We start from the raw sequence: 16846 nt of genomic DNA, 5'->3' as shown, positions 1-16846 counted from the left end.
TCAGTGCAGCATGAAAGAAAAGTTATTCAAAATAGAGATCTCATCTGTTAATTATTACATCACAAAAGGCCATTAAGACCAAAGTTTACAATGTATCCTATTAGACTCTGACACTTTGGGGTAGCTTTTCAAACAGAATCACTAGAGATTTAGGCATATTTAGTATCTCCCATCAACAATCAGTGGAGCTGTGGTGATATTCTCCTAAGTACCAGAGTAAAAATTACCCCTTCCCCTTAGTTTAAAAACAAACAAACAGACCCTTAAAGGGGAGCAATGTAAGAAAAAATAAACTGCTTTAAAGACACAGCTTCCCTTTCTCCTGGTCCCAAACCATAACACAAGCTCTATAAAAGACCAGGTCTGCCGGATCAAGCAATCCTTTGAGATGGCTTTCATTGTCCTATAATAGTGGTCCACTAGCATTCTTTTTTTATGTTTCCTGAGTCCAAGGCTGGTCCTTTTATGAAACAGTCCATACGAATTGCAGCACAAGGTACGTGGAAAATCAGAGCAACCAACTTTATCAGCGCAACCAACTTTCCATTCAACCTTCATGGGGAAAAGAAATTAAATTTTGAGGCAGCCCTAGAGATAAGTATACCACATTTGCGAAAAGTGTGTACACAGGGAGCAGGTTACAAAGGTTCTCTTTTGACATTGCAGGTTAAAGTGAGTTTCAAACAGCAATTGTAAGGCACAGAGTTCGGAGTGCCTTTTTACTTTAAAACTACCAAAGAAAAGGTTTTTTTGTAAAAAAATCAATTTCTTTAAACTCTCTCCCCCCATTCTCATTAGGGGTCACAGCACAAAGCTACTATTCAGGTTTAAGCATTACTGAGCCTTTTATTGGTTTACAAGGGAAAAGAAGAGTTCCCTATGAGTGCAGGGGAAACACAGTATAGGCTCAGTGTTACCGTCATGTGCTATTAGGATTTCAATTCCAAACATTGAGGTTTCAAGACTGCATCTTTCATTCTCCCCAGAACTTCTTGGCAGGGCAGCGCAGAGAACATGTAAACAGTTCTAAAAGGTTGCTAAAATAATAATTTAATTGACTGCTTGTGCACAGTTTCACAGCTTCATTGTTACATCTGTCTCTCTCACACTCACGCACACACAAGGAGTCACCGATTTGCTGCTTCTTTCCAGGCGGTCTGCTCTGTATCTAGCTGGTATGTTCCCTTCTTCCTTGGCCATTTAAAAATAAAGACACAGGGAGCAGTTCTGACATACAGCGAATAACACAGGCAGTTTATATGATGTCTTTTTGTTTACCTGTAGATGGTAGAAATGTACATGGGGCATAATCTGCCGTTAGCAAATTGTTTGGCAAGTATTTTCTCCCATCTTTATAATAAATGTTGTATACTGTGATACTTCCACAAAGGGAAAATAAGGGTCATCAGACATGCCAAAAAGCAAAGTTCTGGGCAAGCAGTTTCCGCTTCTCACTTTTTCCTTTTCCTTAAAGATTTGCATAAGATGGCACCATTCCCAAAGGGTTTTGAGGGTATTTTTTAGTTGTTGCTGTGACTTAAACCCCCTTATAAAGCATCAATAAGAGCGCCAAGATTCTAGCTGAAGTTATGTGAATGAATACTTTAAAACATAATGAGCTCCAGGACACCCAGATGTTTTGGGGGAGAGATTGTCCTTAAAGTCAGGTGACACAATGGGGTTTCTTCATTCGTGCTCTGCGGAGAATGTTCTTGGTTTAGTGATGTGCACTTCACTGCCCCCATTCCCGTCGGTGGTTGTAGTGATGATGTACTGCGTAGTTTGCTGTTGATTGGTTGGTTGTGATTCTAAGGGGTCACAGTGCGCTGATGGCTGAGACACACCCACCTGCACCCCACTGGAGAGTGAAGAGTTCTGTTTTACATCCAGATCGGGTTGTCCTTCAGATATCACATAATGGGTCTGCACAGAGAGTAGAAGCACAAGTCACAGTTGTGTTTCAGACCTGCTGAATTGCCATCTTTCTCTCACACCTTCTTATTACAACTTTTCTGTCTCAGCACTGGGGGATATATGAATGAGCGATTATAAAACTAAACTGTATTGTATTTAAACATTGACAGAAAAAAACCACAAACAGGATACTTTCAGAGTTGTACGGCTCATTTAACTACTATAAAAAAAGGGGTTAATTTAACATTGGCTAAAACCAACTGTATAATTAACCCACCCATGCAAAAAATTAAAATAACTAACTCACTTTACAATAACTCTGAAAGTCTCCTATTTTGCCATACATTCCAGTGGGAGCTGTATTTTCTGTATTCTATATCAGTATGTTGGATCTCCTGCTAGACAATATGAGTATCATGGCAGCTTTCACTGAGTCTATTCATACCATTCAGTTGTGCAAAGAGTTTAAAAGTTTCTAAAACTGTTTTGAAAATTAATTTCTATCTGTAGCCAGCTTTAATAAATATTTACCTATCTGAAGTATTATAACTAATCAATACTACTAATTTGGGCCCTGATCCTGCAATCATTTATGCAAGGGAATAGTCCTGGACTCAGTTTGATGAGCTAAATGAAACTATTTGCTCATGTAAAGCCACTCATACGAGTAAATGTCTGCCACATGGTGGCATCAGACTGTAAATGCATTGGTACAGGGTTCTTCATTTTCACTTGTGTGTAGCAGGGTGATCAGCATATCCAACTAAGCAGCAGCTAATGATTGGCTTTGATTCCCAGTTCCTACCTGCTGGGCGTCTCCTTAGGCCAGGGCTTGCTGCTCCCGAGCTCTGCAGCCCCTTAAAGGGGCAGATCACCTTGCTACCCCACCTCATAGGGATTGTGGTACGACATAAATAATTAACTATGTTTTCCCTTGAAGTAGATGACTGACACTTTCCCACCAAATAGATTATTTCTTGTCTCCTGGAGCCTAAAGAACAATGCCACAATGCCACACTGCTGCTCAGCTTTGGGCCTCCTGAGTCCCAGCATGTAACGTAACTAAGGGTTGCAAGCGTAGCTACGGACACTGCCCCAATATGGTACTTGGTACAAGTGTTGCAGAAGGCCTGTGACCTTTTAGATCATACAATTCTCTCTCTCTGTCACTTACACACACACACACACACATTCAGTTTTTATCAGTTGTAAGGCACATTAGCTCCTAACTTCAGAAAACACCTTTACATGTACCCTTGGTATGACACCACCATGTTTCCTACTTTGGGCCCCCCTGACATTTCTTTTGGTGTTTCTTTAATATGTTCAGACCGAGCGCTTTATGTCTAATTCATCCTCCCAGAACAAAGACTGCCATCCTTCTGCTTACCTGGGTGACTGCTTTTACTTGCCCTGTGTTCACTGTGGTGACAGGAGTGCCTACAGAGGTCTCTGCGATCACATACTGACCCTGTGGGATGGCCATCATCTGAATTTCAGATGCTAGAAAAGAGGATGAAGAATTATAGTTAAAACACTCTCAGAGGTTAGTATGGAAGACAATAATAAGGGTGGCCTGAGGGTCAAATAAAGCCTGGGAGTGCTAGAATAGGGCCTGAAACTATCCCCATTTTAACGCAGAGGTAAGGCTGACTGGCCAAGAGTATAGGTTTCAGCATGAAGTGCAGTGCGGCTGCTTAAATCAAGATGGAAGTTTCATGCTGGCACCCAGTCTCCAAGGGCTGCAAGATTAGGCAGCAACTGATGCTGGATCATGCAATTTAAGTGTTGGCCTTCTGGTGAGTTGTCAACACAGCCTTCATCTGGGCAAAATTTGAGCTCCCGTGGAAAAAAGAATCAGACACTTAGGGCCGGATCCTCAGGTGGTGAAAATCTGCATAGCCCTATTGACTTCAGTGGAGCTACACCAACTGACATCATCTCAGGATCTGGCCTTTAGATCATAGCCATCATATCCCATCGTTGCCATAAATGGAAGTATTCCTCAAGGATGTGTTGCTCCAGGATTCATAGAGGGTTGCTGGACAGAGTTGCACAGGAAGGTACTTGACATCAGGTGTGAAAAGTCCATTTTGTGTCACCCTCTCCTAAATGAGCCTTTTCGAAATGCGTTCAGGCTTTCCTCTGAATTTAAACAATCCATTCTCCAAGTCAGACTTATTCGTGCCAAATGCACTCCCCTTGGAAAAGAGAAGCCAGCCTGCTAAAACAGACCACTTAAAACACCAGGGTGTGACTCCAGCCTGGAAAGGGGAAAGTCCAATAATAATAGTTTGTATTTATATAGCCCTGTTCCTCTTCAAAGAGCTTAATGAACATTAACTAATGAATCCTCCCAATCCTCTGTGAAGTAGGGAAGTATTACATTTCCCATTTTACATCTGGGGAAATGGAGGAAAAGGGCCTAAAAGACTTGAATCCAGTCCCAAAAGGAGTTAGTGTGATTGCTGACCTCCTCGCATTTCTGATACTTACGGTAGCTACGAAACGAGTTCCATGTGCTGGGTAGATACGTGTGCTGGACCGAGGATCCTTGCTGTTGCTGGAGAGTTTGGCTTGGTGCTGATGTGGTTGTTTGCATTTGAGAGGGGCTGAGTTCCTGCTGAGACTGTTGTGATGAGGGACTCAATGCCTGAGCTCCCACCTAGAACACCATGAAAACAGACATAATTATTTATCTGCCAGCACGGTAAGGCTCACACGCATTTGTACTGCTGGAGGTACGTTCCTCTTAGTATTAGGATACTATCGGACTAATCCTTTAGTTGACAGTGCAAGCCTCAGCCCAGGTCGGCAGCGATCAATAGTTATTGTACATTTGCAGCTGTCTTTTGGCACAGGAATCAGTGGGTTCCCTGAGTCATTCCTAGTTGAAAAAATGTCCGTATCACAACCACTCCCACAACCGGCAGTCTCAGAAGAGGCCGAACTCTGAATGAATGCGCGTGGAGCATGAACTCCTTTCTCATCCTCAGGTCTCTTTCGTACCAGGGCAAGGGTGGCAGAACAGTATGGGAATATCTTCCGCTGCTGCCACCCATGCTGCACCTGTTCTGTGGACAACTATAAACTTCGTTGCATGTTTACAATTAAGTCCTGCTCTACCACTGGTCACTGTAATAATAATAGGCAAAGAGTCACCCACGAAAGCTCATGCTCCAATAGGTCTGTTAGTCTTTAAGTTGCCACAGGACTCTTTGCCGCTTTTACAGATCCAGACTAACACGGCGACCCCTCTGATACTGTAATAACAACAGTGCTTTGACCTTCTATAGCACCTTCCACCCAAAGAGCCTCACAACCTCTTTGTGTGCTCAGTCACTACTATTAGACCCAGTTCCGAGATAGGTAAATGGAGGCAGAGATGTGATTTGCCCAACGTCACGCAGCAAGTCTGGGGCAGGGAGCCGGGATCAGAACCAGAAACAATACAAGTCTTTTAACTGCTCAGAAAAGACCAGTACTACAAACTGAACACTCTCTGGGGCAACAAGAGTTGAATTTTGAACTTTCTGATGCTTAGGAAAAGGGCTTTAATTCTTCTTCAGATAGTTTCAGTGTGTAACAGAAATAATTCATTATTGGTCTCAGAGCCTGGGAATTAACTGCCTGGGAATACCTCTGCCATTAGTCATCACTGCTTTAAAACAAGTAGCCAGAGAGTAATGTGGGGGCTGTACCTACCTTCAAGGCTGCCTCTCTACATGATCCCCTGGCTTACATAAGAGAGGGCTGCTGAGAGAGCATTTTCAGTGAAGGGCCTTGGAGTTTACCTCACTCCTGTGTCTGCCACAGCCTGATTTGATGACTGCAAGGCCTATATTTTACCTCAAGCTTTTCTGAGGGAGGGATGAAGTCAAATAGGGTTTTAGGACAGATGTCTGGGAGACTCCTGAGAATCCTTTATTGGCACCAAACCAGCATGTAAATGCTTTTGTTTAAATACTATGTTAATCTTGTACATACATGAAGAGACTTGCATTTTTAAAAAGAAACTGCCCATTTAAACAATCTAAATAAATTAATAAATCATTATCCATATCTCTCATAAGCTATCTCTGCATTTCTAAAATACCCACCACCATTGTACGTGGGCACTTTATATTTTCAAATATGCACTCTAAGTATCATTAGCCCTATTATACGGATGGGGAAACTGAGGCACAGAGAACTGGTTAATGGCAGACCAGGATTAGAACTCAGGATTTGCTAGCCTCATGCCGAGTCCATAACGTCTCTCTAAAATGCACATCTTCCCATGAGCTCCCTTGAGGATGGCCAGTATTCGTAGATCTGTGAACTTCTTTCATCCCTTTAACCATATGGAGTCATAAATATGTCCACCTAAGTGTCTTTACACCCCTACCTTCCATATGCTGCGATAAATGGGAATATCTGGGAACTATTAAATAATATCAAGGTCCTAATGCTGCAACGGTACTCTTGTGCAGTACTCTTAAGGATTTCAAGGGGAGTCCTGCGGACAGAGCATCAGCTGCACAGGGCTGTATAAAACTCCAGCTTGAGCATCCTGGCACGGAGAATGCTCTTTGCATGGAGAGCGTGGGATACCTGTGATGACGACTGCGTTGCTGGGGCTGGCTCTGTGACCTGGATATGCTGCACCTGGATGGCGTGCTGGGTGTACGTCTGGGGATCATGCAGCTGTCCAACGTCCACCGTGGAATGCTGGGACTGGTGAGGTGAGGTAGCCTGGGAAAATCAAAGCAGAGTTGTGGACTGTAAACTCTCTGGGGCAGGGACTGTGTCCACCTTTCTGTTTGCATAGTACCCAGAGCAATGGGGCCATGATCCTAATGGGGACCTCTGGGCACTGTCATAATACAAATATTAAACAATAAGCAACACTTGGACTGATCAGTAGCCTGCATTACAACAGGGTTGTTGCTAACTTGTAAACAGGGCTAAAAAATTGAGTCATAATGGAAGGTAAATGATAAATTTAGTGGCGCAAAGAGACAGTTCTCTAATTATTAAATCTATCCATTTATATGGTGCCAATTACCATAGCATCTGAGTGCCTCACGATCTTTAATGTATTTATTCTCATAACACCCCTGTGAGGTAGAGAAGTACACTGTACAGATGGGGATCCCAGGCACAGAGAGACTAAGGGCAAGTCAACATTTCAAAATTAAGTCGACCTAAGTTAGGTCGACGTACAGCCACCACAGTAATTCAATCGCTTTTGCATGTCTATGCTACGCTCCTTACGCTGGCGGTGCACGTCCTCACCAGGAGCACTTGCACAGATTTAGCTGGCAGTGTGGGCATTGTGGGACGGCTTCTGACAGGCAGCGCCAGACAGTGTAAGCAATGCAGTGTCTACACTGACACTGTGTCGATCTAACTACATCACCCTAAGTGCTAAACCTCTCATGGAGGTGGAGTTATCCATCCAGTCGGCGTAGTGGGCGAGTTACGTTGGTGGGAGCTACGTTTTAGTGTAGATGCTTACAGAGTTAGGTCGACATAAGCTGCCTTACGTCGACCTAGCTCTGTAGTGTAGACCAGGAGTAAGTGATCTGCCCAAAATTACACAGGAATCCGTGGCAGATCAGGGACTTGAACTCCCAAGTCCTAGACTAGTGCCTACTGGACCATCCTTCCTCTCTGGACCAACTACTGGACCATCCTTCCTCTCTGTAAATGTATGTGTTCATACATTCCAGAACTGCATATCCATACATTTACAGAGAGGAAGGATGGTCCAGATACAGATCTATGTTAGGGGAAAGAAAAGTGAAATTTCCAGTGTCTTACCTATTAAAGACCCTTAGAGGCACCAACTTCTACTTAATTATAGTAATTTAATTAGAGACATCACACCTTGTTAAAATCAATGCAAAGCTGCAGGTACCAGAATCTCAGCAGCTAAATCATTAAAACTTCATAAATTCATGTCAAACGGTGCCAGTATTTAGGCCACCGTTAACAAGGGGTGCAGTATTGCTAAAAATGAGCAACAAAAGGACAGGAAACAGCTCCCCATTTCAGGCTCAAATATAAGCTGTCTGACACTTTCAGATCCACCCAAGCAATCAGAGACTGAAGGATATAAAGGAGCTGATCTGGTTGTGCAAAGCTGCCTGAAGTCCATTTCCCCAGCTCCATTAATCCAGTTACCCTCTCTATTTATTTTTAAAGGGGTTACTGAATATCACAGAGGACGAACACCCTAAGAGTTAATACATGGAGAAAGCAAACACTTGTCAAGCTTTCAGATTTTGGCTCCAGGTCTCCGGGAGAAAAAAGAAGTTCAAACTGCTCCTCCCAAGTGCAGAAGTGAGTCACCCTCTGACTCACTTTGTCAATTCCCGAGGGGCAGCCCCTGGAGCAGCACCGGAAATTTAGCTTGAGCTTCAGTCTCCAGGTGAGACCTCCCCAAAACCTTCACCATCATAACATTTTGTTTAAAGTCTTCAAAACCATGGTGTCACTTAGGCTTGAGGAGAGATCTAAGATATATCCTCAGTAGATTACCTACCTGGGCCACTTGCACAACCTGCAGCTGTATGTGCTGGGGCTGCTGCAGGCCAGCTGTGGATTGTGACACAGGGATGTACTGGATTCGCTGATAATCTCCCTGTGGCGTTCGATAGTCTGTCGTCAGGGTCTGGGACAGTTCTGTCATTGCTTGCGTCAGCAGATCTGTTGTCTGAGGAAGAGAGGCACAGTGCATCGTGCAGTGTTATCTCTTGGGCTGAACACTTTGCACGTTTGTACTTAACCTAACCTAAACCACTGAAGCCTGGTCAGTAATTTAGAAGAGCTTACTGTGTATGGCGCTCCGCTTAATGAGATTCTGTCAGCAATCAGGCCAGTGGGAGAGCTCTGTTCTACACCGTGGGGGACCCATATTTTCATGCTCACTCTCTTTCCTTATCACTGGCAGGGACAAGGCATACAGGAAGGAACATCACACTCTCCCAGGTTAAGATTTACTCTCCTGTTACTCAATACAGCTGTACTCAGCTTTTAATTGCTATGGGCCACCTTCCCAAAGACTGACATTTCAGACAACCACAAAATAAACACATCTTGTGATGGGGCTGCAATGGGTGTGTCATGCTGGCGAATAATTGTGAGAGAACAGTTCATACGTTTGTAGAGTCTAAGGCCATAAGGGACCACTGGGATCATCTAGTCTGACCTCCCGTCTAACACAGGCCAGAGACCTGCCCCAGAATAATTCTTAGAGCAACTCTCTTAGAAAAACATCCACTGTTGATTTAAAAATGTCCCGTGATGGAGAATCCACCACGACCCTTGGTAAATTGTTCAAATGGTTAATTATTCTCACTATTTATGCCTTATTTCCAGTCTGAATTTGTCTAGCTTCAACCTCCAGCCACTGGATTGTGTTATGCCTTTCCCCGCTAGATTGAACAGCCCATTATTAAATATTTGTTCCCCATGCAGTTACTTACAGACTGTGATCAAGTCACCCCTTAACCTTCTCTTTGTTAAGCTAAATAGAACTCTTTGAGAGACAAGGTGGGTGAGGTAATGTCTTTTATTGGGCCAACTTCTATTGGTGAGAGAGACAAGCTTTCAAGCTTACACAGACCTGAAGAAGAGCTCTGTGTAACTCGAAAGCTTGTCTCTCTGAGCAACAGAAGTGTCCAATTAAAGATATTACCTCACTCACCTTGTCTCTCATATCTTGGGACTGACACTGCTACAACAACACTGCATACAAGCTCTTGGAGTCAATCATGATAATGCATATTTCCCATTCTCTTGGCTCTCCTCTGAGCCCTTTCCAATTTATCAACATCCTTCTTCAATTTGGGCACCAGAACCGGCCACAGGATTCCAGCAGCAGTCATACAGAGGTAAAGTAACATCTCTACTCCTACTCAAGAGTCCCCTGTTTATACATCCCAGGATTGCATTAGCTCTTTTGGCCACACCGTCACACTGGGAGCTCATTTTCAGCCAATTTATCCACTGTGACCCTCAAATCTTTTTAGAGGCACTGCTTCCCAGGACAGAGTCCCACATCCCGTTAGTATGGTCTCCAATCTATTCTTTGTTCCCAGATGTATACATTTACACTTCGCCACATTAAAACACATATTGCAGTGGTTCTCAAACTTTTGTACTGGTGACCCCTTTCACATAGAAAGCCTCTGAGTGTGACCCCTACTTATAAATTAAAAACACTTTTTATATATTTAACACCATTATAAATGCTGGAGGAAAAGCGGGGTTTGGGGTGGAGGCTGACAGCTCGTGACCCCCCCACGTAATAACCTCACGACCCCCTGAGGGACCCTGACCCCCAGTTTGAGACCCCTGACATATTGTTTGCTTGCACCCCGTTTACCAAGCATCTAGGTCACGCTGAAACATTGACCTATCCTCTTCATTATTTACCACTGCTTCAATTTTAGTGTCATCTGCAAACTTTATCAGTGATGATTTTATGTTTTCTTGCAGGTTATCGATAAAGATGTTAAATAGTGTAGGGCCAAGAACCGATCCCTGTGGGACACCACTGGAAACAGACCTGATAGATGATAATTCTTCATTTACAGTTACATGTTCAGACCTATCTGTTAGCCAGTTTTCAATTGATTTAGTGTTTGTCAATAGTCTTGCTATTTTGTACAGATGTAGTTTCATAAGATTGTCATCACATCTCTACTCCCTTTCCACCCCCAGCTCCTGGGAACAAGGGTTCCACCTCCCTTCGCCTTCCCTAGCTGTTGGAGAGCAGGGATTTAATTCTTGCCTCGCAATAGGCTGAGGGACCCAATAGTTTCCTTCTTCCCACTGCATGAAGGGAAGCAGGGGAATTCAGCAGCTTCCAAAGCGGTGGTCAATATTCCTCATGCTGCCTGGCACTGTGGAGAGTGCCTCTGTGATGGGCATTGTGCCCACTCTGCCCATTTAGATTGGCTCAGGAATCAAAGGCTGAAGCTCTACAGTAACTCCTCACTTAAAGTTGTCCTGGTTAACGTTGTTACATTGCTGATCAATTAGGGAACAATGTCGTTTAAAGTTGTACAGTGCTCCCTTATAATGTCGTTTGGCAGCTGCCTGCTTTGTCCACTGCTTGCAGGAAGAGCAGCCCGTTGCAGCGAGCTGTGGGGGCTTGGAACCAGGGTGGACCGGCAGCCCCCGTATCAGCTGCCTGCTTCCCTAAGCTCCCTATGCAGCAGGCGCCCAGCAGGCTACAATTGCCGGCAGTTCAGCTGTCCCTCCCACCACTGCCATGTGCTGCTCCTGCCCTCTGCCTTGGAGCATCTCTCCAGAACCTCCTGCTTGCTGTGTGTGTGTGTGGCCTAATGTCAGGGTGTCCCCCTCCCCCCTGCTCCTGCACCCTGTTTACTCCATCTTCCATAGAGCAGGGGGGACACATGACAGGGCTCAGGATGGAGGGAGCTTCCTGGCAGCAGCTGCTGTCTCAGCTTGCTGATTAAGGCAGTGTATTTAAGAGTTGGGTAAGCTTACTTAAAGAAGCAATTCTCTCACACACAGGGTGTGTGTCTCGGTCTCTCTCTGCCATGCTGCCTCCCCTCCCTCCATTCCTGCTGCCTTGTAGAGCGTGAGGCTACATTAACAATGAGTTAACCCTTGAGGGCTCAGCCAAGTGCTTGTTCATCATTTCACAGTAAGGCCTTCCCTGGGAAATATCCCCCCCTCTGACTCCTCCACCTCGACCAAGCTTCACAACCATCATCGCTGTGTGCCGGTATTAAATTGTTTGTTTAAAACGTATACTGTGCGTGTGTCTACATATATATAACATAACTACAACATTAAGTGAGGAGTTACTATACACTGACTCTTGCTACCTCTGCTAGTGGGTTCCAAACTTAGTTCCATCCATTCCCAGCTACAGAACCTATGTTGGTGACCCTCAGCGCGCCGCTTAATTCAGCCTTAGCCTCACTCAGCCATGTGCCGAGAGACCCCACACGCCAACATCACACTGTTACTATCTTCATTCACAAGCCAAAAGAGATCTGGATTCGCAGCTGGGCAATGTAACCGTTCGTCTTTGGAACATTCTGAAAACCTTCCTGTTGGTGTAACTGAACTGAATGGTAAGTGCCATCCTTATGATCTACAGGACTGCGAAGCAAGAGAGGGTCCTAGGCAGCAAGAGATGAGCTTATTCCCCATCTGTTCCAGCTGCTGAAGAAGCAGATAAGGCAGCTTTATGAGTCACAGATCTTGCATGAGATTCATATTTCCCTAAAGAGCAGGATGCAAAGTGGCTGTTTGTTTTTCTCTGCTTGCACCAGCCCTGTCAACCAGAAAATGATTTCTACAATAGTATTTTAAGGTTACACAAAAATAAAGAGGAAGTTCTGCTCCTTGCAATTGTAGCATTTTTATTCAAGTATTGGAGCAAATGCGTGCATCAAAAGCCCGATCGAGAAAGTCCTATTCCAGCATAAGGGCACTTAAAGTGGCAGTTAGGCACATAAATGCACAATTTACACATCTTAATGCAGATTTAAGTGCCCAGATACTAGAATGTGATATTGTAATGAAGCTGAAACCTGCTCTTTGCTCTGTGTTTATACAGCCATTAAGCACAACAGGCCCAGATCCTGTTTGGTATTCTTAGGTGTCATCATAATAGAATGAACAAATAATAAATATATAAACAAAAAATTGTATCCACAAGCTCTGAATTATTCTTTATAGAAGCAGAAATGTTGTCCTTCCAGGAGCCTGGTCTGTGTTTCCAGGTTGACTCATCATTTCTGCAAATATATTTCAGCTATCCTACCTACCTAAGTGAAGCAGTGCTGCTCTGTGCTATTGTATTTACTAAACATGAAGAAACAATTAACACTGGGCTCATCTGATGTATCAAGCCAGAAGCATCAGGAACATTTTCTGTTAGTACAGGGCCGAGCACAATAGGGTTCTGGCCACTGGTGCTATGGTAATATAAATAATAATAGTAATTAGGGACGAGTTTGCCCTCTCTCAAGCACACACTGGTCACTGTTATTTACAGTTTCAGTGAACAGTCTTGAAATAAAGTTTAAAGTGTGGATGACATTTTTTTTAAATTTTGCAGGAGGTTGGTCCTTTGCCATTCAGGGGAGACCAGAACAATTTTCTGGTCTCTGCCATTCGCTGACTTGGCAGCTGGGAGTGTTGTGAAGGCAGCACGCTTCACCAGTGGTGATGGAGGGAGCTGAGATCACTCAAATAATACCCCACCCAAATGATTAAGGGGTGGCTTTGATTAGCTCTAAAGGGAGTATAATCCAGTCCTCGGCCATTAGGATGGAACAGAAGATTTTCCAAAGCGCTAAAGTGATTTAGGAGCACAAGTTCCATCGACTATCACTGAAACTTGTGCCCTAAATCACTCAGGTGTTTTTGAAAATACCATCTGGAGTCCATAACATATGAATAGTGAGGACAGGAGAGGGTGGGGTAAGGCTAGTGGGCAAATCTTTAGATCTTTAAACAGGGAAATACAGACCCTCTAGAGGAACAACAGTAAATTGCATAGATTCATATACAGAAGTGATCTATGGGAATGTCTCAACATAAGCCTTGTAATACCAAAGCGATGGGAGCCAAGCAAATGCTAATAATCATTACAATCTAGGATATCTGACTGTTTCACTCAGATGGCCTGATTTACCATCCTTTGCATTCTTACCACAACAGTCTCTCCAGTAGTGCTGTCAGTGGTTAAAACGGCAGGGGTGGAACTGATGACGGCTGCTGCCAAGGGCGTGTGTATCGTGTTAGGGAGCTGAGCAAACTCAGGGTGCTTCTTGCGAATGTGTTGTACCATCTTGGTCTGTGGAGGGGTGCAGAGAAGAGGGTTAGGGAGATGGCCAGCGAGATTCCTCAGACCATGCGATGCTCCGGTCACCAGTGAGAAAACACAAAGACCATGGAGTTCATATGAATTAGACTTGCCTGATGATGAGCTTTTGCCTCTCAAACTCCATGGCCCCATGGACCAATCTCCCCCACACCATCAAATGTTTTGAGTACTTGTTCAGAAGAGAGCAGAAAGTCTCTTCTGTCTCTGACTCCTTCCTTCCTCTCTGTACTATCCATCTCATAAAAAAAGACCCATCAAAAAAAACCTAAGGGGACAGTTTTGAAAAACCCACAAACAACGTTCGCAAAAGTGGCCCTGATTCTGGGTGCCTCAGAGTTTGGGTGTCCAACCTGGGACACGCTGTGCCTGATTTTGACAGGCGCTGAGCACCTGCAACTACCGTTGTCTTCAAGTGGAGCTGTGAATGCTCAGCACCTCTGAAAGTCAGGCCCAAGATGTCGCAAGTGACCATCCCAAAATGGAGGTGTGCAAAATGAGAGGCCACTTTGGAAAACCTGGCTGCCAGTGTTTAAAAAGCAGGAAATACTGTGAGCGAAAGCTCTGCGTGTACCATGCAAGGCCCACTCCTAGAAAACCAGGAATTCATCAAGACTCAACCCTGGAAAAGGAAAAAAAACCACTCTTTTAAACTCATGTACCCAGGAGGGGCGTAAGTATTATCTCCTTTGGCTAAGGGATGTTTTTCCGGAATATGGTAGGGTCTGAATGTAAAGTGCTATAGCTATCTGGAATAACACTCTGTGTAAACAATTTTATTCGGTAATAGAAGTGTCTACATGGGAAGGTATTCTGTCAGAGCTTATTCCACAATAGCTATTCTGGTCAATTTCCACATATAGAGAAGCCCTGACACCCAGGCAGATAAAGCAATTTATCCAACATCACACAGCAAATCAATGGCAGAGCTTGGAATAGAATCTAGGAATCCTGACAACCAGTTCCCTAATCTAACCACTAAACACCTCCTTTCTTTGTAAATCAAATAAACTGTGTTCACATTGTTAGCACCCAGTCAGCTTGAAATCAGTTGTCTGATTCATGATGAAAAGGCTGAACCTCTGGATTGACCAATGCAAGATCTGTGGCGGAACAAGGCCCCAAGGGCGGGGCTCTGTTCTGAGGCAAGGAGACACTCACAGTACCTTACTGCTGTACTGTTTGGAACAGTGAGGACAACAGACTGGTGGAGTGGCTACAGTGCCCGTGAGCTGGGTGTGAGTACTCAGCATGGGGTCTGGCTCTCCCGGTCCTGCTGGGCGCAGTTTCCGGATACTCGGAGGTAGCTCAGCACCGGGATGGTTCTTCAGAATATGGGCTTTGCGTTTGCTGGCACTCTTGTACACCTGTGGGTCAAAAATTTTGAACGGGAGCAGCATAACACCAACGGCAGTGCCCAAAACAGATAGAGTGTGTGTGTCTCCATCCAGAAAATTCACACGCCTCTTTTAACAGGGATTTGCATAACAATTTTATATAATAGTTCTTTCTCTCTGTCTCACACACACACGCATCACTTTACCAGCCGGTGAGAGAAGTATCTCCAGGATGGAGTGTAATAACTGCTTGACACTGCACAGAAACCCAGCGCTACACAACTACTTAGGTCAGGAATTGAGAAGGAAAACCCTATTCCACTGACAATGGGAGGCAGAATGTAATCACCTGAACTGGAATTTGCCTAGGCTACTAGGATTAACATCTCCACTCTTGCTCAAGCATCACTGGGTCTTTAATAACTACAAGAGATCAGCAAGTCTGCTTTAAGTCTAGTTTCTTTAGACACATCTTAGGAGCTCCAGATAGAGAAAAACAGCAAAGTAACCCTGTATACTAATGTTAAAAGAAGAAGCAAGCTAAACAAAACTAAAGAAACCATCAGCAAGGAGCGGGATGCTCTTCTCAACCACAGATAGGAGGCATCAGTGAACCACATTATGAAGGCAACTTTTCCAGAATAAATAAAAGTCTGTGTCAGGGAGAGAGGCCAATGAGCAGGTCCTACTCAGGGAAAGCAGAGGCACCAAAGGCAAAGGAGAAGAAGCTGCAGGCTACAGAACACTGGGAATCACTGGAATGTGGCTGAGAAGTGGATAGCTCACAATAAAAGGCCAAATCCTTCAAGATAAATAGGTGCCTAACTCCTTTTTACAAGTGCTGAGCACCCACAGCTCCCGCTGAAGTCAAAAGCAACGGCGGGTTCATGGCACCCCTGAAAACCAGACCTTTCGCCACATGGGCTCCGACAGTGCAAGGAGCTCGTGGTGTGTGAAAAATAGCTGAGCCTACAGACGCTACGAAGTGTGCAACCCCCTAATTGGACTGGCAATCTTCAACACCGAGATCAGACACGGAGTCCTTAGAACAAGCTCCAAAACAAAGTGGAGAAAAACAGAACTGAAATGTCTGGTTTGCATTTAGTTGCCTTAGCTTCAATGCATTTCTGCATGGACAGAGCTGGTACGAATGCCGTTGGCCAGCTCAGCCAGGTATTATCTCAAGAAAATCACAAGTCCTGCTACATGTTCATACACACAAATTGGTTGCAAGAAGGTAGAGGGTTGTGCTCTCATTGGTGACTTCCTCACATACCTTATCACAGTACTGGCAGAAGTAATCTCTGTTGGGTTTGATGATGGGCAATGTTAGCTCTGGCACCTCCTCTATTTTCATGTCTGGATGTCTCTTGGATAAATGATTCACCTGAGAGAAAGAAGCAAATGAGAAGAAGAAAATATGTTACAGCTGGAAGCTAAACAATGGACTCTTCTCTTGGTCACGGGGAGTATGGATTCCCCAGCGCACTGCCCCACCAAAACATTGCTAACCAGCCACGCCATGCCCACCTGAGGGCACTGGGCTTCACGTCCATTTGTGGTCAGTTGCTGAAGGTGAACCTAGTCACCCTGCATCCCACTTCCAGTTTGTTGAGCTGAAAGACTTGCTGTTGGAAAAAACAAAAATGTACTCACATGAATTTCCTTTGGTGAACGCTCCTGATACACGCTAATTTAATTTTGTTTGAGCCAGTGCCATGGAAAATCCAGGGGG

At 44.5% G+C, this 16846-nt stretch overlaps 1 protein-coding gene across 10 annotated transcripts in view; it reads right to left on the bottom strand.

Moving 5' to 3' along the window:
- Positions 1-1034: 1034 nt before the first annotated feature.
- Positions 1035-16846, bottom strand: part of PRDM10 (PR/SET domain 10) — a 71818-nt gene continuing 56006 nt past the window's right edge. For all 10 annotated transcript variants that reach the window (XM_073320984.1, XM_073320989.1, XM_073320982.1 and 7 more), the window contains 8 exons: positions 16388-16498; positions 14941-15141; positions 13604-13747; positions 8444-8614; positions 6508-6648; positions 4411-4579; positions 3305-3417; positions 1035-1923 (listed from right to left, as the gene is read on the bottom strand). In XM_073320984.1, coding sequence (XP_073177085.1) covers positions 1687-1923; positions 3305-3417; positions 4411-4579; positions 6508-6648; positions 8444-8614; positions 13604-13747; positions 14941-15141; positions 16388-16498 — 1287 coding nt within the window. In that variant the 3' untranslated portion in view covers positions 1035-1686. The remainder of the gene's footprint in view (positions 1924-3304; positions 3418-4410; positions 4580-6507; positions 6649-8443; positions 8615-13603; positions 13748-14940; positions 15142-16387; positions 16499-16846) is intronic.

The sequence above is a fragment of the Lepidochelys kempii genome, chromosome 22 (genome assembly GCF_965140265.1).
Source record: "Lepidochelys kempii isolate rLepKem1 chromosome 22, rLepKem1.hap2, whole genome shotgun sequence".
Classification (NCBI taxonomy): Eukaryota; Metazoa; Chordata; order Testudines; family Cheloniidae; genus Lepidochelys; species Lepidochelys kempii.
The sequence above is the reverse complement of the archived record's forward strand: the minus strand, read 5'-3'. Positions and strand labels throughout refer to the sequence as shown.